Source organism: Anser anser (genome assembly GCF_964211835.1).
Source record: "Anser anser genome assembly, chromosome: 2".
Classification (NCBI taxonomy): domain Eukaryota; kingdom Metazoa; phylum Chordata; class Aves; order Anseriformes; family Anatidae; genus Anser; species Anser anser.
In genome coordinates, this window is record NC_139721.1 from 145,933,885 (window position 1) to 145,951,469 (window position 17,585).

Sequence of the window (17,585 nt, forward strand, 5' to 3'; positions counted from 1 at the left end):
TTGTCCACACTACAATAGGAGGAATACTTGGAAGCAAGCCAGGTGCTCAAAGAAGACTGAAGGTTACCTATGCCAACTTCATGACTGTAATGTTAGGGCTTAAGAACCATGTCATATTCACCTGTAAATCTAGCATGTTAGCATTATGTTAGAAAAACTGGCATAAGTCACATTCTTGGGTCTCTCATCTAAGCAAACAATACTGATCCTCAGCAGTAACACTTACTACAATTGCTTTTGAAATATTCTTAAGAACTTGCCTACCTTGCCTTCCTTTGCTGGTGTTTCTTCCTTCACGCTGGGTATAATTTTAAATGTAATTGCTCCTTGAGACTGAGCCTAGTGAACATTTTAAAAGACAGTGCACAGAGAATTAAACTGTACGTTTCAAAGAAAATCTTAAAAGGAAAGAAAATTCAAATTAATTAAAATACTCAAAATATAGTGAATCTATCCTCTCCCAGACATGATCCATGGAGTTTGACAGCTTCACCATACAGAACTTTGAACTGCAAAAATTACAAGTACTCATTTAAAACCCGATGATTTATTTGTGTCACTTGGGGTTGCAGATGGACTGTTAAAACCTGGAACCTGCATGTTTCAGAGGTTCCACTTCTGCACCGAAAGCAGGAGCAAATGCTACAGCTAAAATATACACATATTAGAAGCAACTGCTGGACTCCTGGCACAGTTTGGACATCCCTGAAAAATCCAACTAACATTTCATTTTTCAGAAAAAATCTGATAGAAAAATTCAAATAGGCTTGTGCCATATTTATCATATAAAACTATTGGGGGGATTTATTCTTTTGGCAAGTTAAAGAAACCAGAAAAAAAAAAACATTTTTGAATAGACTACGTGTACTAAATGGAAAAAAAGTCCTCCGCTATAAATCTTAAAACAAGTTAGCCATCATCAACCACCTCATCCATTCATCTTTCCCTATATCCCACTTAAAGTGTGTCTGGCTGCATTTTACTTATTAACCACAATATATTCCCACTGCCTCAGTGACATTTTGCTATTGAAGGAAGTGCTAATCAGCTGGAGACTCTGCTACTATTGCATGCAGCTGACAAGTTTCATAAAACTCGCAGAGTGCAACAGACAGCCAACGATTTAAGCAAAATGGAAACAGGCCTGTCCACTACCAAGTGAGACATACTTCTGCCTGCATGTCTGCGATCCAAGAGCTCACTGTTTGACAAGCAGCAGCCAAGTTCTTATTTCACCAGCCATAGGACTGGAATCAATAATTCTGTTACTTTTGAAACAAGCTCTAAATAGCTTTTGATGTTTATATTGTACCTCAAGGAGGTAAATGGGGAAATTGTTCACACCTTTTCTAGTGCTATTGTGTTTCTAGAGATTTTTAAATATTAATTTTTGCAGGAAAATATGTTTCTGTAGGGAACACAAAACGATAAAGCCAGTATGAATATTGCTGGGTTAACACTTGAAATGAATCATCTTGGTAATTGAACCAAAACTGTGAGACAGCCATTCAATTCATCAGGACAGCAATGTATTTATGTATATAAAAATGACTATACCATGAATATAAAGAGCTGTCACGACCTAATCTGTTTCTTTGGTATAAAAATATTAAATATTTCTGGAAGAGTCTGAATTCTTAATTTGCAATAGGGATCTGTAAGTGACTAAACAGGCTGGCTTTATAGATTCTGTAGTTCAGAGAAGTATAAACATAATTATATATATCATTCTATACAAATTAAGATATACTCTTAACATACCCAGTTAGTTTATTCTATCATGCACGTACATTATGAATTCATCTTCACATGAATTTAATGCATTAGAAACAAAAAAATTATAAGTTTGAATTCAACAAATCATTGTATATCTTAAAAACTGCAGAGGATACACTGAGGTCCGCAAGATGTTTACAGCCATGTGACCATCATTAACCCATTACAAGTCATTTGTAATTGCATAGATCTAATGTGTGGAAAATCATTTTTCTAAGAGAAAGGAAATAGAGGTTGGTAGCTGATGGTACTAGAAGAAAAAGCACTACTGCAAAATATACTTTTTTACTAAGAAACACATCAGAAATTTTGTCTAATTACTTTTTTTAGACTCTCCCAAATTAATTTGAAAATGTTTCGTATTTACCAAAATGTGTATTATTTCTTCAGGTTTTTTATCATCTACAGGAATCCCATTGACTTCCCTCAGTTCATCACCAACGTGAATAAGACCTACAGAAGGAAAAGAGGGATTGTTAAATAGTATATGTTATGTCTAATACAAAAAGAGCTGTCAAAATTCAGCTTTTGTCTCCCTTGTCCATCTACTTTAACCTCTAACTTAAAAACAGGAATACACGGTGAACATAACTACAACTACTGTCCCCATAGATAAGTTTGAGATGGTTGGTTTACTCACCTTCCTTCCTTCCTCCCAAAAATCAGTACTCTATGACTTTTCCAGACTTTTATGCAGATGTTTGAAAAATGTCTGTGCCAAATCTCTTTCTACTCATACTACTTTCCTATTGCTACACAGCTGCAAGTACTGCAAAGATGACTTAAGTTATGAGCGCTAATTTGTGGTACAAATGCTTCCTAATTTAATGATATATATCTAGATTTACTCCACTATCCCACCTAAGTGTGAAACGCAGCTGTCTTAGATTGTCTTCAGTGAAAAGAGTCACGTTAAGAGTATAATTCAGGATCTCTTGCTTGAGTTCTTTCAGATTTTGAGCATCCCAAACTGAATAATGGGAGTCAAGGATGGGCTGCTATCTTGATAATGACCTGCAAACTCCAAATGTAGTAACATAGAATAATGTAGCCATCATGAGTTTCTCCATCTATAGGTATTATATTAGACTATCTCATCATTTCTGAGTGGATGTCTTTAACTGGAAACAAATTAGGATAAATCAAAAACCAGCCAAACTAACTAACAAAAAAAAAAAAAAAGAAAAAACTCCTCTCTACCTGCTAACTCAAAAGACACGTCATTGCAAGTGAATTGGGGAAAAAAATTCAGCACGAATACTTTCTCTGGTATTGAAACATCACTTTGGAAAACTGCCCAAACTCCAAATATCTTTGTGGTACAGAAGTATTTCGTGTGTACAAAATACTCCCATTTTATCACATCTTCTAAATTTTATAACTTGAATGGCTTGTACCAAGAAGCAACACCTTACCACTTCTATCTGCAGCTCCTCCACGCATTATCCTGGCCACCACAATAGCACCGGTATGTTCATCCCTTTTAATAGTAGCCCCCTTTAAAGAAAAAAAATGTTTCTTGGTTAGTCTTACCATAAATTTAAATCCCTACACTAAATATTTGCTACACAAAAATGAATAAAGTTGGCATAGCATTGATGTGTGAATAACCCAAAATGATACTTGCTCACGTAAAGAATATACAAGCTATGTTGCTCAGGTATGTTGCTCTATTACCATCCTGTTAAAATGGGACGACTTTTCCATTCAGAAGTGACTTGGGCATTCTGTACATATACAGCGTTAAAAAAGCACGAATGGCACAAAAAGTTCACTTTTCAACTTAACGTTTGCTGTAGCATATGTTATTTGAGTCCACTGCTAAAAGTGTACTAAACTATTACTGAGAACTGGTAAATTGTTTCTGTGTTAAAAGGGGGGTAGGGGAGTGGGGATGTTACATACGATGGCTATGAAAGGTTTATCTGTAATTGTTGCACTTCACACTGAGAACTGCCCATGCACACACTAATCCCTATTTTGCTTTACAGTGCCATCAATAAACCACAATTCGAGAAATCCCCCTGCGCTTCAGCTCTCACGTGGAACCCGAATACATGAGGGACAACTCACAATGCAGAGGAGTGGGACATTGCCTGTTTTCATGTTACACAAATACAGCGCAAGACATTTAGGTAAAAATTGCAAAACGCAGTGAAATTTGACATTTGCAGTGAATAGCTGTCTAGAGGAGAAAATTGCCTTTGTAACCACAACTGTGAAGGTGTTCTGCAGAGAGGCACGAAGTGATGAGTAAGAACCAGGTAGTGGCAGGGACAAGGGAGAATCTAAGGAAAACCAGAGCCTCGAAGCACTGTTGAAGTTGCAGTGACATTTCTTTCAGGCAGACTGGGAGGCAATGAGGCGGGGAGAGGCTGGCCCTGCTCTGCAATCTCACTTGAAAATCTCATGATTAGACTTCTGTGCAGAAAGAACAGAGTGCCATTACGAATCTACCAAACGCAGCATTAACCCCTCTAGCCTGGATCTCAGTATTAAGGTATGACCTTGCAGCAACGGCTGTAAATTTAAAGCTTATTATTAAAACCTGGAAAGTTGCATCTGTTTAAAAGTATAGAATATATGGGGTTTGGTTTTAATATAGCCATCAAAAAGAAAAAAGCATTAGGATGCTACAGCCAAATACAAACACAGGACACCTCCACTACATTGTCCACATAAAGCAGAGGCTCCCCCATTCATCGGGAAAAGAAGCCTTGAAAGGAAAGGCTCTAGGTGTTTTACTTAAATGTTGATACTGTTAAACTTCACTGGATGCATAATACAAGCCGTGCCCGGCAGCTGGCCGCTGCCACCACCCAGCCACCGTGTCCCCTCATGCCAATGTCTAGACATGGTTACTTCCCTTCTCCTTGTTTTTGGACAGACCCTGGAAAAAACTTGTGTGGAACTTGCAGTATGGACCAAGGCGACATCTAGAAGTGATGGCCCAGCTCGTGTCACAGTGGAGCAGTCACTTCATGCTTTAGGCAAGTACCACTACCTGTATATCGGCACAAAATGAACTTGCGGCACACATGCACACATCAGCTGATTTGAAAAGTGTCCCAGTAAGTTTAAAAGGTAACTGGGAATTTTCACACAAAGCACAAAATCAAGCTAAAATTTACAGGAAAATTATTTAACCCAAGCAAGGTAACTGCCAATAACTTATTTATGACAATCTCAGCATGAGGCCCATAGGCAGCACTGTTCGAGTTTATGCATGCTGCTGTACCTGTGGCACACAAAGAAAAAAGAGGGTTCTTTAACCTCTCCTTCACTCCAAATTTAGAATACTTAAAAAGAAATCATCAAACACAAATGGATTTCTTCTTGAGCACTTGAAGAGTTGATTTTCTGAAAAAGCAGCTTCTCTTGTACTGTTGCCAGCCCTGCTTAAAGTATGAGGTATATATAATCTGGCAAGGATTTCTCCTTATGAGATGTTCAGCTCCAGTACTTTCAGTTACATGTGCAGTGCAGCTCCTCATTTAGAGCTTTAAAAATGGAAGAAGGTTAGGCTGGACCTTGAGAGCTGGAAAATATTTTCAGTGTTGCTAGCCAAAAGTGTAAGTTACCCTAAATGAGACATATACAGATGTAATAGCATAGCTCAGTTTAAAATACTTTTAAAGGGAAAAATAAGGAGTTTGGGAGCCATATGGTGATCAGACTGAGAAAATGTTTAAAGCTATACCATGCAAAAACACTAAAATACAAGCTCCTTTAGCAAGGCTCTTTCACCATTTCTTTTTTTTTTTTTAATTACTTTTAATGTAGTAAAACTGGTTGGTAAGCACCACTCAGGGTTTCACTGACGTAAGCTTTATTAGTTCACCCATTTATCTGCTAGTTCCACAATACAAACGTTCTAAGCCTCCATTTTTTTTAGGAAGAAAAAGACTAGCCTGTAAAATAAGCTACTAATAAGAGAGTCTGAAAGATCATTATATTTTTGCATACTTTTCTATTAAACAAAAACATATGCAGATGTTGAATGCAAATAACTACTTCAATAAGACTTATTTTAATTCATTTTTTATTGGAAATGCAAATACAAAGAGCAGCTACCTACCTTACATTGAACAGTTATTTAGAAGTTGATGCCCATGCACATGCAGACTACGCACACCAAGGCTTTCCATACCCCCAGATTAACACCACCGATAACATAGTTGGTCAGTTTCATTCACTGACAAGAACCAAGCTACGGGGACTTAGAGGAAGTGGCACAGAGGAATAACTGGAGAATCTGCATTGGCAGAACATGTATGCAACTATTTTTAAACACCACAATTTGTTTCACCCAAGTTCAGCTATGGAAATCAGGTATCTAGTTCAAGCTAGGTGTCCAGGCTCCTCCTGCAGTTAATGAAAACAAATAGGCAGCTCCAGAGAATGAATCATCCTTTCTTTAAGACAGGCATCTTGAACAGATGGAATGGCTCATTCTGGAGCTGCCTATTTTTCTCCTGACTGTAGACACAGCACAGATCATTGCTTTCCAAATGACTAAATTTATGTGAAATGAACCTACGTGATGAAGAAGAAATCATCTGGACATGAAGAAGGATCCTGTTCAGAACAAAATCATGACAGCGCTAACAAACCAGGACTATCATTTCAAAGCTGGAAGCAGCGAGTGGCTAGTAGATGAACTCCGGATACCCCAGGTGCTGGGTATCAGAAATGTTAACCAGGAAAATGGCAATGATTGAAGAAGTCCTAGGGAAGTGGACTCTGAGTTTAAATAAAAACCCTCCAAGCTATGTGACAAAAAGACGAATTACAGTCAGGGGAATTTTGAACCATCTCTGGAAGGAAACGTCTCTTAATTCTCTCTATATAAGGTTCAGAGACATTCTAAATTACTTTGTTTAGGTAAAACCTCCTAACACATGATCTCACCTCACTTGAGCGAGAAGCTGTTAGAATGCCATTTGCTAATAAAGCATTAAGGAAAAAAAGAAAGAAGGGGAAAAAAAAAAAACTGTGGATGGATAAACCAAAAGTTTAAATCATCTCTTGCAAAAAAACTGGAGGAAAGTTCAGCAATGACTGTTGAACTGATGAAATCTGGCAAACAGAAGGCCCTCCCGCAAACCCAGTTTCCCTCTTGTGAGATGATTACTCCTGGGAACTCAGGCTTTGTTAATATGTGATTAACACCAGTGAGAGTTGCTTAACTCAGAGACAAGTATGAACAAATACAAGAGGAAATGTGGTGTAATTTTACATTAAAAAGGTCACTAGATACAATCTAAAAATTTAAGAGAGTGCGTAATTCACTTCACAGAGTACTGCTGAAAGTAATCCAAAGGAGATGTTCAAAGACAATAACTTCCAGGACTTGCAGCTGATGCAAAGCTAACTGCTTTGCAGAAGAGCAATCTCTGCTGCTTGCTTACTAACAGAGGAAGAGAAGATATCAGAAGTGAAAGAAAGTTCAAAGAGCTAAGTATCTTCAAGTCAAGAAGACAGGCAATTTCCATCCCAGAAAAAATACTGTTTGGTACCTCCATTCTCAAGTTCATTAGAAACAATTCTGATGTATCTATGCAAGTGGAAGTCAGCCTTTATGACTGGTTCTTGTGGTTTAGCCCGAGCAGGCAGCTCAGGACCCCATGGCTGCTTGCTTACTCTCCCTAGGTGGGATGGGGGAGAGAATCGGAAAGGGAAAAGTGCGAGAACTCGTGGTTGAGACAAAGACAGCTCACCCGGTAAAGCAAAAGCCGCGCACACGAGCAGAGCAGAAGTGTGTGAGCACCACAATTTTCATCATAAATCCAAAACAGAGCATCATATAAGTCTCTATGAAGAAAGTTAACTCTATCCCAGCCAAAACCATGACACTGGAGTAGTGTGAATAGATGTGTTGAACAGAGACTCGTTGATCTGCACTCGGCCAAGAATATGCAAGACTTTAAAACAAGCTCTGAGGAGAAAGAAATTAAAAAGACATGGAAATAAATAGAAAATGAAATTTTAAATAGTTTAGTAAAATTAGGTCATGGTGTATCCTTTCTTTAGTAAAGCAACTTCAGGAAACCTAAACACAACAGTTCTAAAATACCTAGAAAAAAAACTGTCTTTCATGATTCTGCTGTGCCTACTCTGATAAGTGGCTATCTGGTAACTTATCTGAGTTACCACGCATGTTTCTTCTCACTCATACTTAAGAAAATGATACTCTGGTGAAGACAAAAACACAAACAAGTTTGTTATGTATTGCGGTGATGGTGGCATAACAGTAAGTGACCATAAATCTGCCACAAAAAGTCAGTACGTGACATCAACATCAAAAATGTTAAAATGGAATGAAGGGGATTTACAGAAAATGAGGACACTATACAGTGTTCTTGGAAGTTTTCTTGGAGAGCAAACAACACACAAACCAGAACTCACCATAAGTTCTTCTCCAACGAAAATAGAACAGAAAGATAGGCTGGGGACTTGAGACCACAGGCACTCCTTTCCCATACAAATCATGTGCTGTCTTAGAAACACTGATCGAAGGGAAGCTTTAGAAGTCTTTGAGGCCAATCTCCTGCTCAGCACAGGACTACTGTGAAGGCAGATCAGGTCAGCCATTGACTTGGGACAGTTTGGAGACTCTACAATGTCTCTGGTGGGTCTCCTCCAGTGCTGTACTTTCCCACCTAATGATAGATTTTTTAAAATTTTTTCTTCTTACATTTTTCTTAATTTTTCTTAATTCTCAATCTAAGCGTCCCAGAGCTGTATCTTCTGGCCACTGCCCCGTGTTTTAGCATCTTTCACTGTTGAGAAGAGTTTGACTCTTTTGTCCTTGAAAGCTCCCCACTGTCAAGTAACCGTAGGCTCTCATATTCTCATTTCATACAATGTGTTCTGATTTGTTCACACCTTTCAGAATTAATACTCCTTCTGATACTAAATCTGAAAGCAAGTTTGTTTTCTTCCTCAAAGAATTTCTTAGATTTAAAAAAAAAAAAAAGAGGAAAGCTAGAGGAAAGCTTGAAGCTATGATTTAAACATTTGGAAAAAAAAAAGTTTAATATGTTAAAACAAAGTGAAAACTTTCCATATAGTCAAACATTTCATTATGCCAATGGGCATCTACAGTCAGTCACTACTAAAAGTTATTTCTTGTTTATTGATGCCAGAAATCCATCAAGAGTGATGATAAGACGTCTACTGAGAGACATGCTCTCCCTGTATGTCTAACAGAGGAATCACTTTCCTGATGTCATTTCAAGTGCAGAATCATTGCTTTCTCAAAGTTATTTTGCAGATATTTCTTCAGAATTACAATCCATTAAAATAAATACCCAGTATAGCATAAAACAAAGCTCTTACTGATTTGCAGGAGAAAAAGAACACAGGTAAATTTTATTCAAGATGACTCCCACTCTACAGCAAATAAAAATAACCAAATCAAGTAAAACATTTTAATATTCTTGTAATACAACCTAGGTTTAGTCCTTTCATTTTTCCAGATATCCCCATGAAGATATTAACTTTCTAGTATTCATAATCCAAAGTACAACAACAGACATCTTAAATTTGCCCAGATTTCAATTCAAGCATTTTAAAATATGTTTTTATGCTTTATTTTCAGTGTATCAAAAGGTCACATTTTTTTACATGAATGCTCAGAGGCACAGTTCATAACAAAGGTCAAGATTTCTTTGGGGATTCATTCTCCCTCTCATTTTAAAACAAGTTCATGATGCAAATTCAAGATAAAAGATGAATATATTACATATATAAAAGCTCAGACCGGCCCACATATATAATGCTCAAACACCACGAATGAACAAATTCTTATAATTCATTTCACATACTTTACTAGTAATAAATGGAAATGGAATACACAAGTGCATCACTGAATGTTATGAATATACACGCACAATGCCTGTCTATTCACTTTTCTAATTAATTTTACCCATTTGTGTTTATAATCTGAACACTCCACACCCTGCACACAAAAACAAACACCCATAAAAACAAGCGACAGGAAGACTTACCAACGGTTCCCTGTTTTTGACAAGTCTGATTATTTTAACTGAATCTTCTTCCTCATCAATGTCATCAGGCATGGGGGGCAAGACAGGATCATAGTTCTTCTGAGCAACAGTATCATGCACAGAGAGCAAAGCCTGGAAATATTAACAGTCAGTAAATTATCTGGCATCTGAAAAGTTCATGAAAGACAAAGCAGACACTATTATACATAGCCTGACTCTACTAGCTCTACTAACATGATGCAGGTAGATTGAACAGAATTTTTGTATACAATTTGACAAAGCATTTGACTCTGTCTTGCATGATACCCTTGTCTCTGTATTGGAGAGACATGGATTTGATGGATGGATCACTTGGTGGGTAAGGAATTGGCTGGATGGTCGCACTCAAAGAGTTGCGGTCAACAGCTCAATGTCCAAGTGGAGATCAGTAACCAGTGGTGCTCCCTCAGGGCTCAGTACTGGGACTGGCGCTGTTTAACATCTTTGTTGGTGACATCAGCAGTGGGATTGAGTGCACCCTCAGCAAGTTTGCTGCTGACACCAAGCTGTGCGGTGTGGTCGACACACAGGAGGGAAGGGATGGCATCCAGAGGGACCTGGACAGGCCTGAGAAGTGGGCCTGTGCAAACCTCATGGGGTTCAACAAGGCCAAGCACAAGGTCCTGCATCTGGGCCAGGGCAACCCGAAGCATAAATACAGGCTGTATGGAGAATGGATTGAGGGCAGCCCTGAGGAGAAGGACCTGGGGGTGTTGATGGATGAGAAGCTCGACGTGAGCCAGCAACATGCGCTCGCAGCCCAGAAGCCAGCCGGATCCTGGGCTGCATCAAAAGCAGTGTGGCCAGCAGGGCGAGGGAGGGGATTCTCCTCCACTGTTCTGCTCTTGTAAGACCCCACCGGGAACGCTGTATTCAGTTCTGGGGCCCCCAGCACCAAAAGGACATGGATGTATTAGAACAAGTCCAGAGGAGGGCTACGAGGACGATCAGAGGCCTGGGGCACTTCTCTTATGAAGAGAGGCTGAGGGAGCTGGGGTTGTTCAGCCCGGAGCAAAGAAGGCCCCGTGGAGACCTTACAGTGGCCTTCCAGTACCTAAAGGGGGCCTACAGGAAAGCTGGGGAGGGACTCTTTGTCAGGGAGTGACAAAGAATTCCCTCCATAAAGTATGTATTTTCATGCACACAATGTGTGCACCTAAGTAAATTGTGGATACAGAACAGTGTCTTCATATATATGAAAATTCTAAGTGCTTTATACACTAGCTTGAAATTACAAGAATAATGATCAGGAGAAAACCCAAGTCTCCAAAAGTAAGAACAACATTCTATTCCTCCAAGATAAAAGTTTCTTCAACAAACCAAGCAGTCCTATGAATCAAATAAGCAAAATAAGCATCTTGCAGTACCTCTGTTCAAGCATCAGGTGCATAACATTAAGCTGTTTCCCAACCATTCCCTTCAGAGGAACTCTGGAAGCTTGGTTCCTGGATCCCTTTCATACTCGCTCCCTTTCATACCAGCTCCAAATTATCCTAGGAATGTTTAATTTATTGTGGAATTCATGATTGAGATTGAGGAACGTATTGCTGAAACGATTTGGCTTACCAACCACCTGTCACATGTCTTGCCCCATTTCTTTCTCTTTGTAGTTTCTCCAGTTCAGGCATAGCTTGGCCAATCGATTTTTCAAAGAAAGGCCTTTCAAACTTTGTTGTGACAAAATGCTCAATCTTGAAAACAAAATAACTTATGGCCTGCAGAAACTCAAGTGTCTTGAAATTCAAAGGAAGTTGGAAAGCTTATTCTCCTAAGGCTCTAAGAAAATCTCCCCTATAGTCCAAAATTCACTGGATGAAATAATAAGAACAAAATAAATGAAAAATCTATTTCTAGATAAAGAACTCTTCAAGTTCTTTTCTATTTTGAAAAGTCTTCATGATCTGTAATACCTTTTAGACTGGTGAACAATGGTCAAGTAATGCATTCACCTCTGGTGGAAACTGCATTACAGCAGGAGTAACAGCAACAGCCGTGCTTTTTATTGTAGTTACTGCCTTCAGTTGCTTCTGTTTTCAAGTAGTTGCTCCTAAACACTTGAATATCTTACATTTTGATCTGACATTTTTGCCCAAAGAGTTAATATTACAAAACTCAGTCTGAAAAGCAGAAGTGATTTGCAAGTTGATAACCTTCCCTGCCATAAAGTGTTTTGCAAAAAGTTGAGATGTTTAGGATTAAGCAGAACACATCAACCTCGGTGACATGGATGGCATCAGAAGGTATCAGTTCAATGACTGCAATAATGTATCTATTATAACAACTACAATGATGATTAAGAAGAAACGCTTTAATAAAGAAGAATGGAAAATGGCTATATTTCTCTAATACTAGTTTACTTTCTACTTAAGTAGATAACATTAGACTGAGTATACAAATAATCCAAAACCTTATGTTCTCAAGGATGATGCGAATGTTTTTAGAAAACACATGACACTTCTATTATGCTATTCCAGGATTTTTTTTCCTTATTGAAGGAGACTGTAAACAACTGAAAGAATTTCCAGGCAATGCTACAAACTATCATGGCAAAAGCAGACAAGAAAGCACACACAGTAATCCTCAAACTCTGAAGTTTCAAGTTGAAGTCAGGTCTTCAGCAGAATAAACACAGAAGATCAGGTCTGCTTCATGAAAATTTGCTATTGTCTTGCTAATTTCTAATCATGTTGTACAATTTGATAAAAACATTTTAACACTATAACTAATTATTTCTGTTTTTCTTCCCAAGATACAGTTATCAGCTTGTACTACGCACCATCAATATCCACCAGCTCCCTCCCACCAAAGATTAGTTTTACTTCAGGTCTGAGCTAAAAACCTCAGGCTAGCAATTATGGTTCCTCCTGGAAATGTGTATTTTGAAGCCTTACACATGTAAAATCCAGGCAATCACACATGGTCCTCTAAATATGTATGTGAAATATCAAAGATACACTAAAACAGAAGTAGTGTTTGCTTTTACTTTGAGCTACTTACAGTTAAGACTTCTGAAACTAGTATTCTGCAACTACATTTTTCCACATAAAGCTAGGGCACATTCACAGACTGGTTCAGCTTAATGAGGTTCTATATTGCAGTTTAAAATCAATCGGGCAGATAGAGAAAACAGATGAAACTAATCTAACGTACCATTTCCATAGTAAAAGGCAGCAACTTAAAACATATTCAAAAGAAACTACCCCGACAACGAAACTTGTGAAACAGCCTCCATCCAATACCAAACTGAGTGATGCCATCAGTGTTAATAAGACGCTTCCCTGCTACTACTGCCAGATCAGCCTTCTGGACACAGCATGCCGAAGAGCCCCGCAGCACCAGTATTAGAAAGCAATGCCAATCAGTGTCTGATGCAGTGATGCTTTCCTTCGTTCACAACTGGAACTTATCAGGCCCTTCCCTCCACCTCCTGAAAAACACATTGAACCACTGTGTACTACAGTTTTCCCCAAACTCTACTATTATTTTATTTCAGAGCAAAGGTGCATGCTTGAAGTAAGCACACAAAGGCCAGAAGTTATGTGCTTTTTCTCAGTCGAGTTTCAAGAAGAGCTACTGTCATCCCAAACTTGTTCATGTTGTACGCTGAACATACAAAGCTTTCTTTCCTGCTCATGTTCATTGCTGCTTCTTTTAACAATATATCCAGTCTCCTCTATCCACTGTAGCTGCTCTTGAATAGTGTCAGCAGCAGAGACATTGCACAATGATTAATTTGCAAGCAAAATTTATAAAACTATTTTATTTCACTTAATGTTTCAACTAAAGATGATCGGTGTATGTCCTCAGGAGAACTTCCATACATTTCAAACACATGAAAAAATGACCATATTCACAGAGTAAAGGGCCATTTCTTCAGCAGCTTCTCAGTACTCTGCATTTAATAAAATGTATGCTTAGTCCAAAAAATTATGCATCAGACTAGACTATATATATAAAAGTTTGGAACTTTTTTTTTTAAGAGCAAACAAATTACAAGTGCCAAGAAATAAAACTTGGATTCTATCCTGAACAAGATTTACACAGAATAATGGTGTAGGGAATGCACAAGGCAAGGTAAAGCTGGTAATGTTCTCTTTTTGTACATAAGAAGTAATCAACTTACTGCATTTACACTCCATGATACTCATTTTTGCCTAGCACAAGAAACTTGCAAGACGTGCAGATGACATTTTTTTGTTTACGTTTTGTTTTTGTTTTGAAATACACAAATCTTCAGAACTATGCACATATGATGAGGGTCATGCATATTTAATCACCGCTGGAGAAAAAGATTTTATTTCAGCCCTAAGTTCTATGCTTATGATTCACTAATGTAAACAGGGTCCATATTTAGAACTTGAAAGAAGGTATGATTCAAACTCCTGCACTACCTAAATATAAATATTGATGTTCAGCTAAATTCTTAGACATGATCTAGCTGGAAATGAATACTTTCATCAGACCTCTGAAATGTCTAATAACTGGTGCTGTATTTTTCATATTAAAACTATCACTGGTCATTTCACAGTTTATAAATTGAAATTTTACACTATCAACTTACACAAAGAAAATCTGACTTTAAAAACATTCAAGGATCTTTTTCTTAAACGGTTCTGAAACTTCAAATGCTTTCTTAAATTGAGAATGTTATTAATGAAAACAGTTCTGTATTTTGAAAAACATGTATCATTTAACTACACTGAATACGTTTTTGCTCCTCTAAAACAATGACAAATTTCATATGATTTATGATTTTTTCTTCTGTTTATATTTTGAGAGCCATAAGAATAAAAATACCTCCAGTAACCCTGATTTTTGAACACAGCTCCTTATAAGCTTTAAAATTCTCACTATTAAAAAAAAAATTTAAATCTCTATTTAAACTCTACTTTTCAGAAATATTTTGCATGTGCAACTCTAGAAAAAACATTTTAGAAAACAGCAAGTTAAACAAAGATGGAAGACAAAGGACAAAGAAACAAAAGAACCCCTTTCTTTATCTACTAGAAAAACAGGAAGATTAGAAAATTAAGTATTTAATAATCAAGGTTTTAGAAATAAAGTTTGTGAGGACTCCAACTAACCTTCAGGAAAGCAACCAGCTGCAGCAGATTAAGACTTTGCCAATCCAGCTGCTCATTACCTTGCTTCTAGTGGAGATTGCTGTCCAGGCAGCAGAGTCAGCAAAACGCAACAGAACGGCCCGTGACTTGCTGTCAGTCCACAGCTTGGATCACCGGCACAGGCCACATTTCCTGGCAGCTCAGTTTGATAGCCTGAGCTATATCAGGTGAAATAGACATTTTCCCACCTCTTTGCTTTGTTTTGGTGATAGTAACTTCCACCAAGGCTGGAGTGGAGAAGTACATAGGAGGAGAAGGGTAACTTCACCTGCAAGAACAGCGGTGTGCCCCTCAACTCACCAGGGCTCTTATGCTAGAAAGCTGCAGCCATATCTAATTTTCCTTTGTGAAAGGTTACAGAAGAAATACAAAAAGATAAACTGAAAATATTGGTGGAAAAATTATTCAGCACTTGAAAGACTGATTTATGAGAGTAACTTGTGTAAAGTTAAAATCAAGTAAGTGAAGTCATCCAGAGATACCAAAGAAAAGCTGAAAGAGCTGGGAGGAGACTGAATCCACCGAAGGAGGCTGAAGGCAGAATAAAACCAGCAGAAAGCCGAGGCACAATGGTGATGGCATACAGGCTCTGGGCACAAAAAAGCAATTAGATTACAGAACAGTTTAGAGAAGAACGGAATAAAAATATGAAGTATTTAGAGTCAAGCTATACCTTCAAGAACAACTAACAAACAGCACTAAACTACCAGGAGGAAAGGGAGCTGCGAATTTAGCTAAGAGGAAGGGGAACACCTTTCTTCCTCTGCAGAACTGGTCTTCAAGCTTACTGTCACAAATATAGGCTGCACTGTGAATTGCTGCAGTGTAGGCACCTATGAATGCCATCCCCTAGCTCCACTCCCCAGCAAAAGGGCAGCACGACAGCCGCTGGAAAAGGGCAGCGCAGGTAACCCCAGGCCTGACACAGGGCAAGGGCCACGGGAATCAGCGTGAGTGTGACGAGAGGGCACGGCCCAGCAGGCATCTGAGCTAACGGGCGACAGCAGTTACCGCTGTAGAACTGAGCTCGGCTAAAACGTGAGGCATCACCTAGAAGCAAGCAATAAAACTACAGGTAGCAGAAACTTGCTAGTGCTGCTCAAGTGAACAGAGGATGGCTGGGATAACAATGAACTGGGTTTTCTCTGGCAGTAGAAGTAGTGTGAGTATGCAAGCTCCAGTAACCATGTCCCAGGCAGCAAAGGATTAAAATTCCTTCCAAAGGTGCGACAATTTAAGCAACTTTCCTGCAAGAATCTGAGACTTTCTACTCTGAATAAAATTCCCCAAGTTAAATACACATAGTAAATGATGTTGAAGAAATCGGTTAACTTCCAAAGAAATGAACATCCTTTACCTTTGCTGCTGAAAATCACTTACACTATTCAATCAACGTAAGCAAAAAAAACTTTGACAGTGACAGTAAGAAAACTGAAATAAAGTCCTTTAATTTAAGTATGATTTTCAATTTGTAACCAGGAAACCAATGGATGTATTAATTCATGGGGAGAAAAAATCATGGTTAATTTACTTCTTTCTTCTTTCAAATGTTGTATTTTCCTATATGTCCTCTATAAATGGCCCAGAAATGATACAGTGTCTGAGAAGACAGCAGTTAGGTATGCACAAAAGGGAAGAAATATTCCACGCGTGTGGCTGTCCCATCTGTACTTACAACAGGGTTGCCCCACAGTTCAAGCTTGTCCCGCTGGCAATTGAATCCCTTTCTCTTCCAATTTGACCAATCCTGGGTCACAGGAGTGACTCAAAACATGTAAAACACATCCCATACATATGTGGTTTTGTGTTCTTAGTATCTACTAAATATTAATGTTCTTAGCACAGCAACTTCTCGGTTGGATCAATAGTAAGTACATATTACTTTTTCCTTTTTACTATGGAGGACTTTATTCCTGACTATACAAACTTCCTTTCACACAAGGGTAATTTCCTTGCCTGAAAATGCAGTTTCTTGATTTCAGATTCACCAGTCTGAACTGATGGGTTTACCTGCAGCTGGTAGCCAGACAGCAACAGCCAGCAGAAAACTCAACTTTCTGCATCTTCAGACTCCCGTTTCCTTTCGCTCATTGTTTGGAGCCCCTGGAGACGTTTCCAAAGTTGAACTATCTCAGCGCTCACAGAAGCATGCAGCCTGCCCGTGTCATCTGGTAAAGGTGTTAATATTCTTCCAGATGACAGCCCTATGTTTTTCCTCAACTGTGGATCACAGTAGAATAACCTCGATTTTAAACCAATGCTGAAGAATCTGAACAAAGTCTTTTACATTCACAACGTGATTCGTGTAGCTAAACTGTTCTTGACTGTTTTTGAAATAGGGCTTGGTAAAGCCCTATTTAAGTAACTTCCAAGAGCACAAAATACATGGTTTGCAGACTGGAAAATGCTTACACATCAGCACCTGTCCAGCATCTTGGCAATCCTTGATGTGTTCTTTTTTTGAAGAAGTGGTAGCATCCTGACAATACTGAAACAATGGGTGAACAATTGCCTGATGGGTCAGGCTCAAAGGGGTATACAGGGTTACATCAGGCTCATAAGGGTATTGGGGTTACATCAGGCTGGCAGCCAGTCGTTAGCGGGGTTCCTCAGGGCTCCATTTTGGGGCCAGTTC

The 17,585-nt window shown here is 38.6% G+C and overlaps 1 protein-coding gene across 11 annotated transcripts in view; it reads right to left on the bottom strand.

Moving 5' to 3' along the window:
- MPP7 (MAGUK p55 scaffold protein 7) overlaps nt 1-17,585 on the bottom strand; it is a 152,464-nt gene that overhangs the window by 33,670 nt on the left and 101,209 nt on the right. For all 11 annotated transcript variants that reach the window (XM_083823664.1, XM_083823657.1, XM_083823656.1 and 8 more), the window contains 4 exons: nt 9,789-9,920; nt 3,192-3,273; nt 2,144-2,229; nt 265-339 (listed from right to left, as the gene is read on the bottom strand). In XM_083823664.1, coding sequence (XP_083679790.1) covers nt 265-339; nt 2,144-2,229; nt 3,192-3,273; nt 9,789-9,920 — 375 coding nt within the window. The remainder of the gene's footprint in view (nt 1-264; nt 340-2,143; nt 2,230-3,191; nt 3,274-9,788; nt 9,921-17,585) is intronic.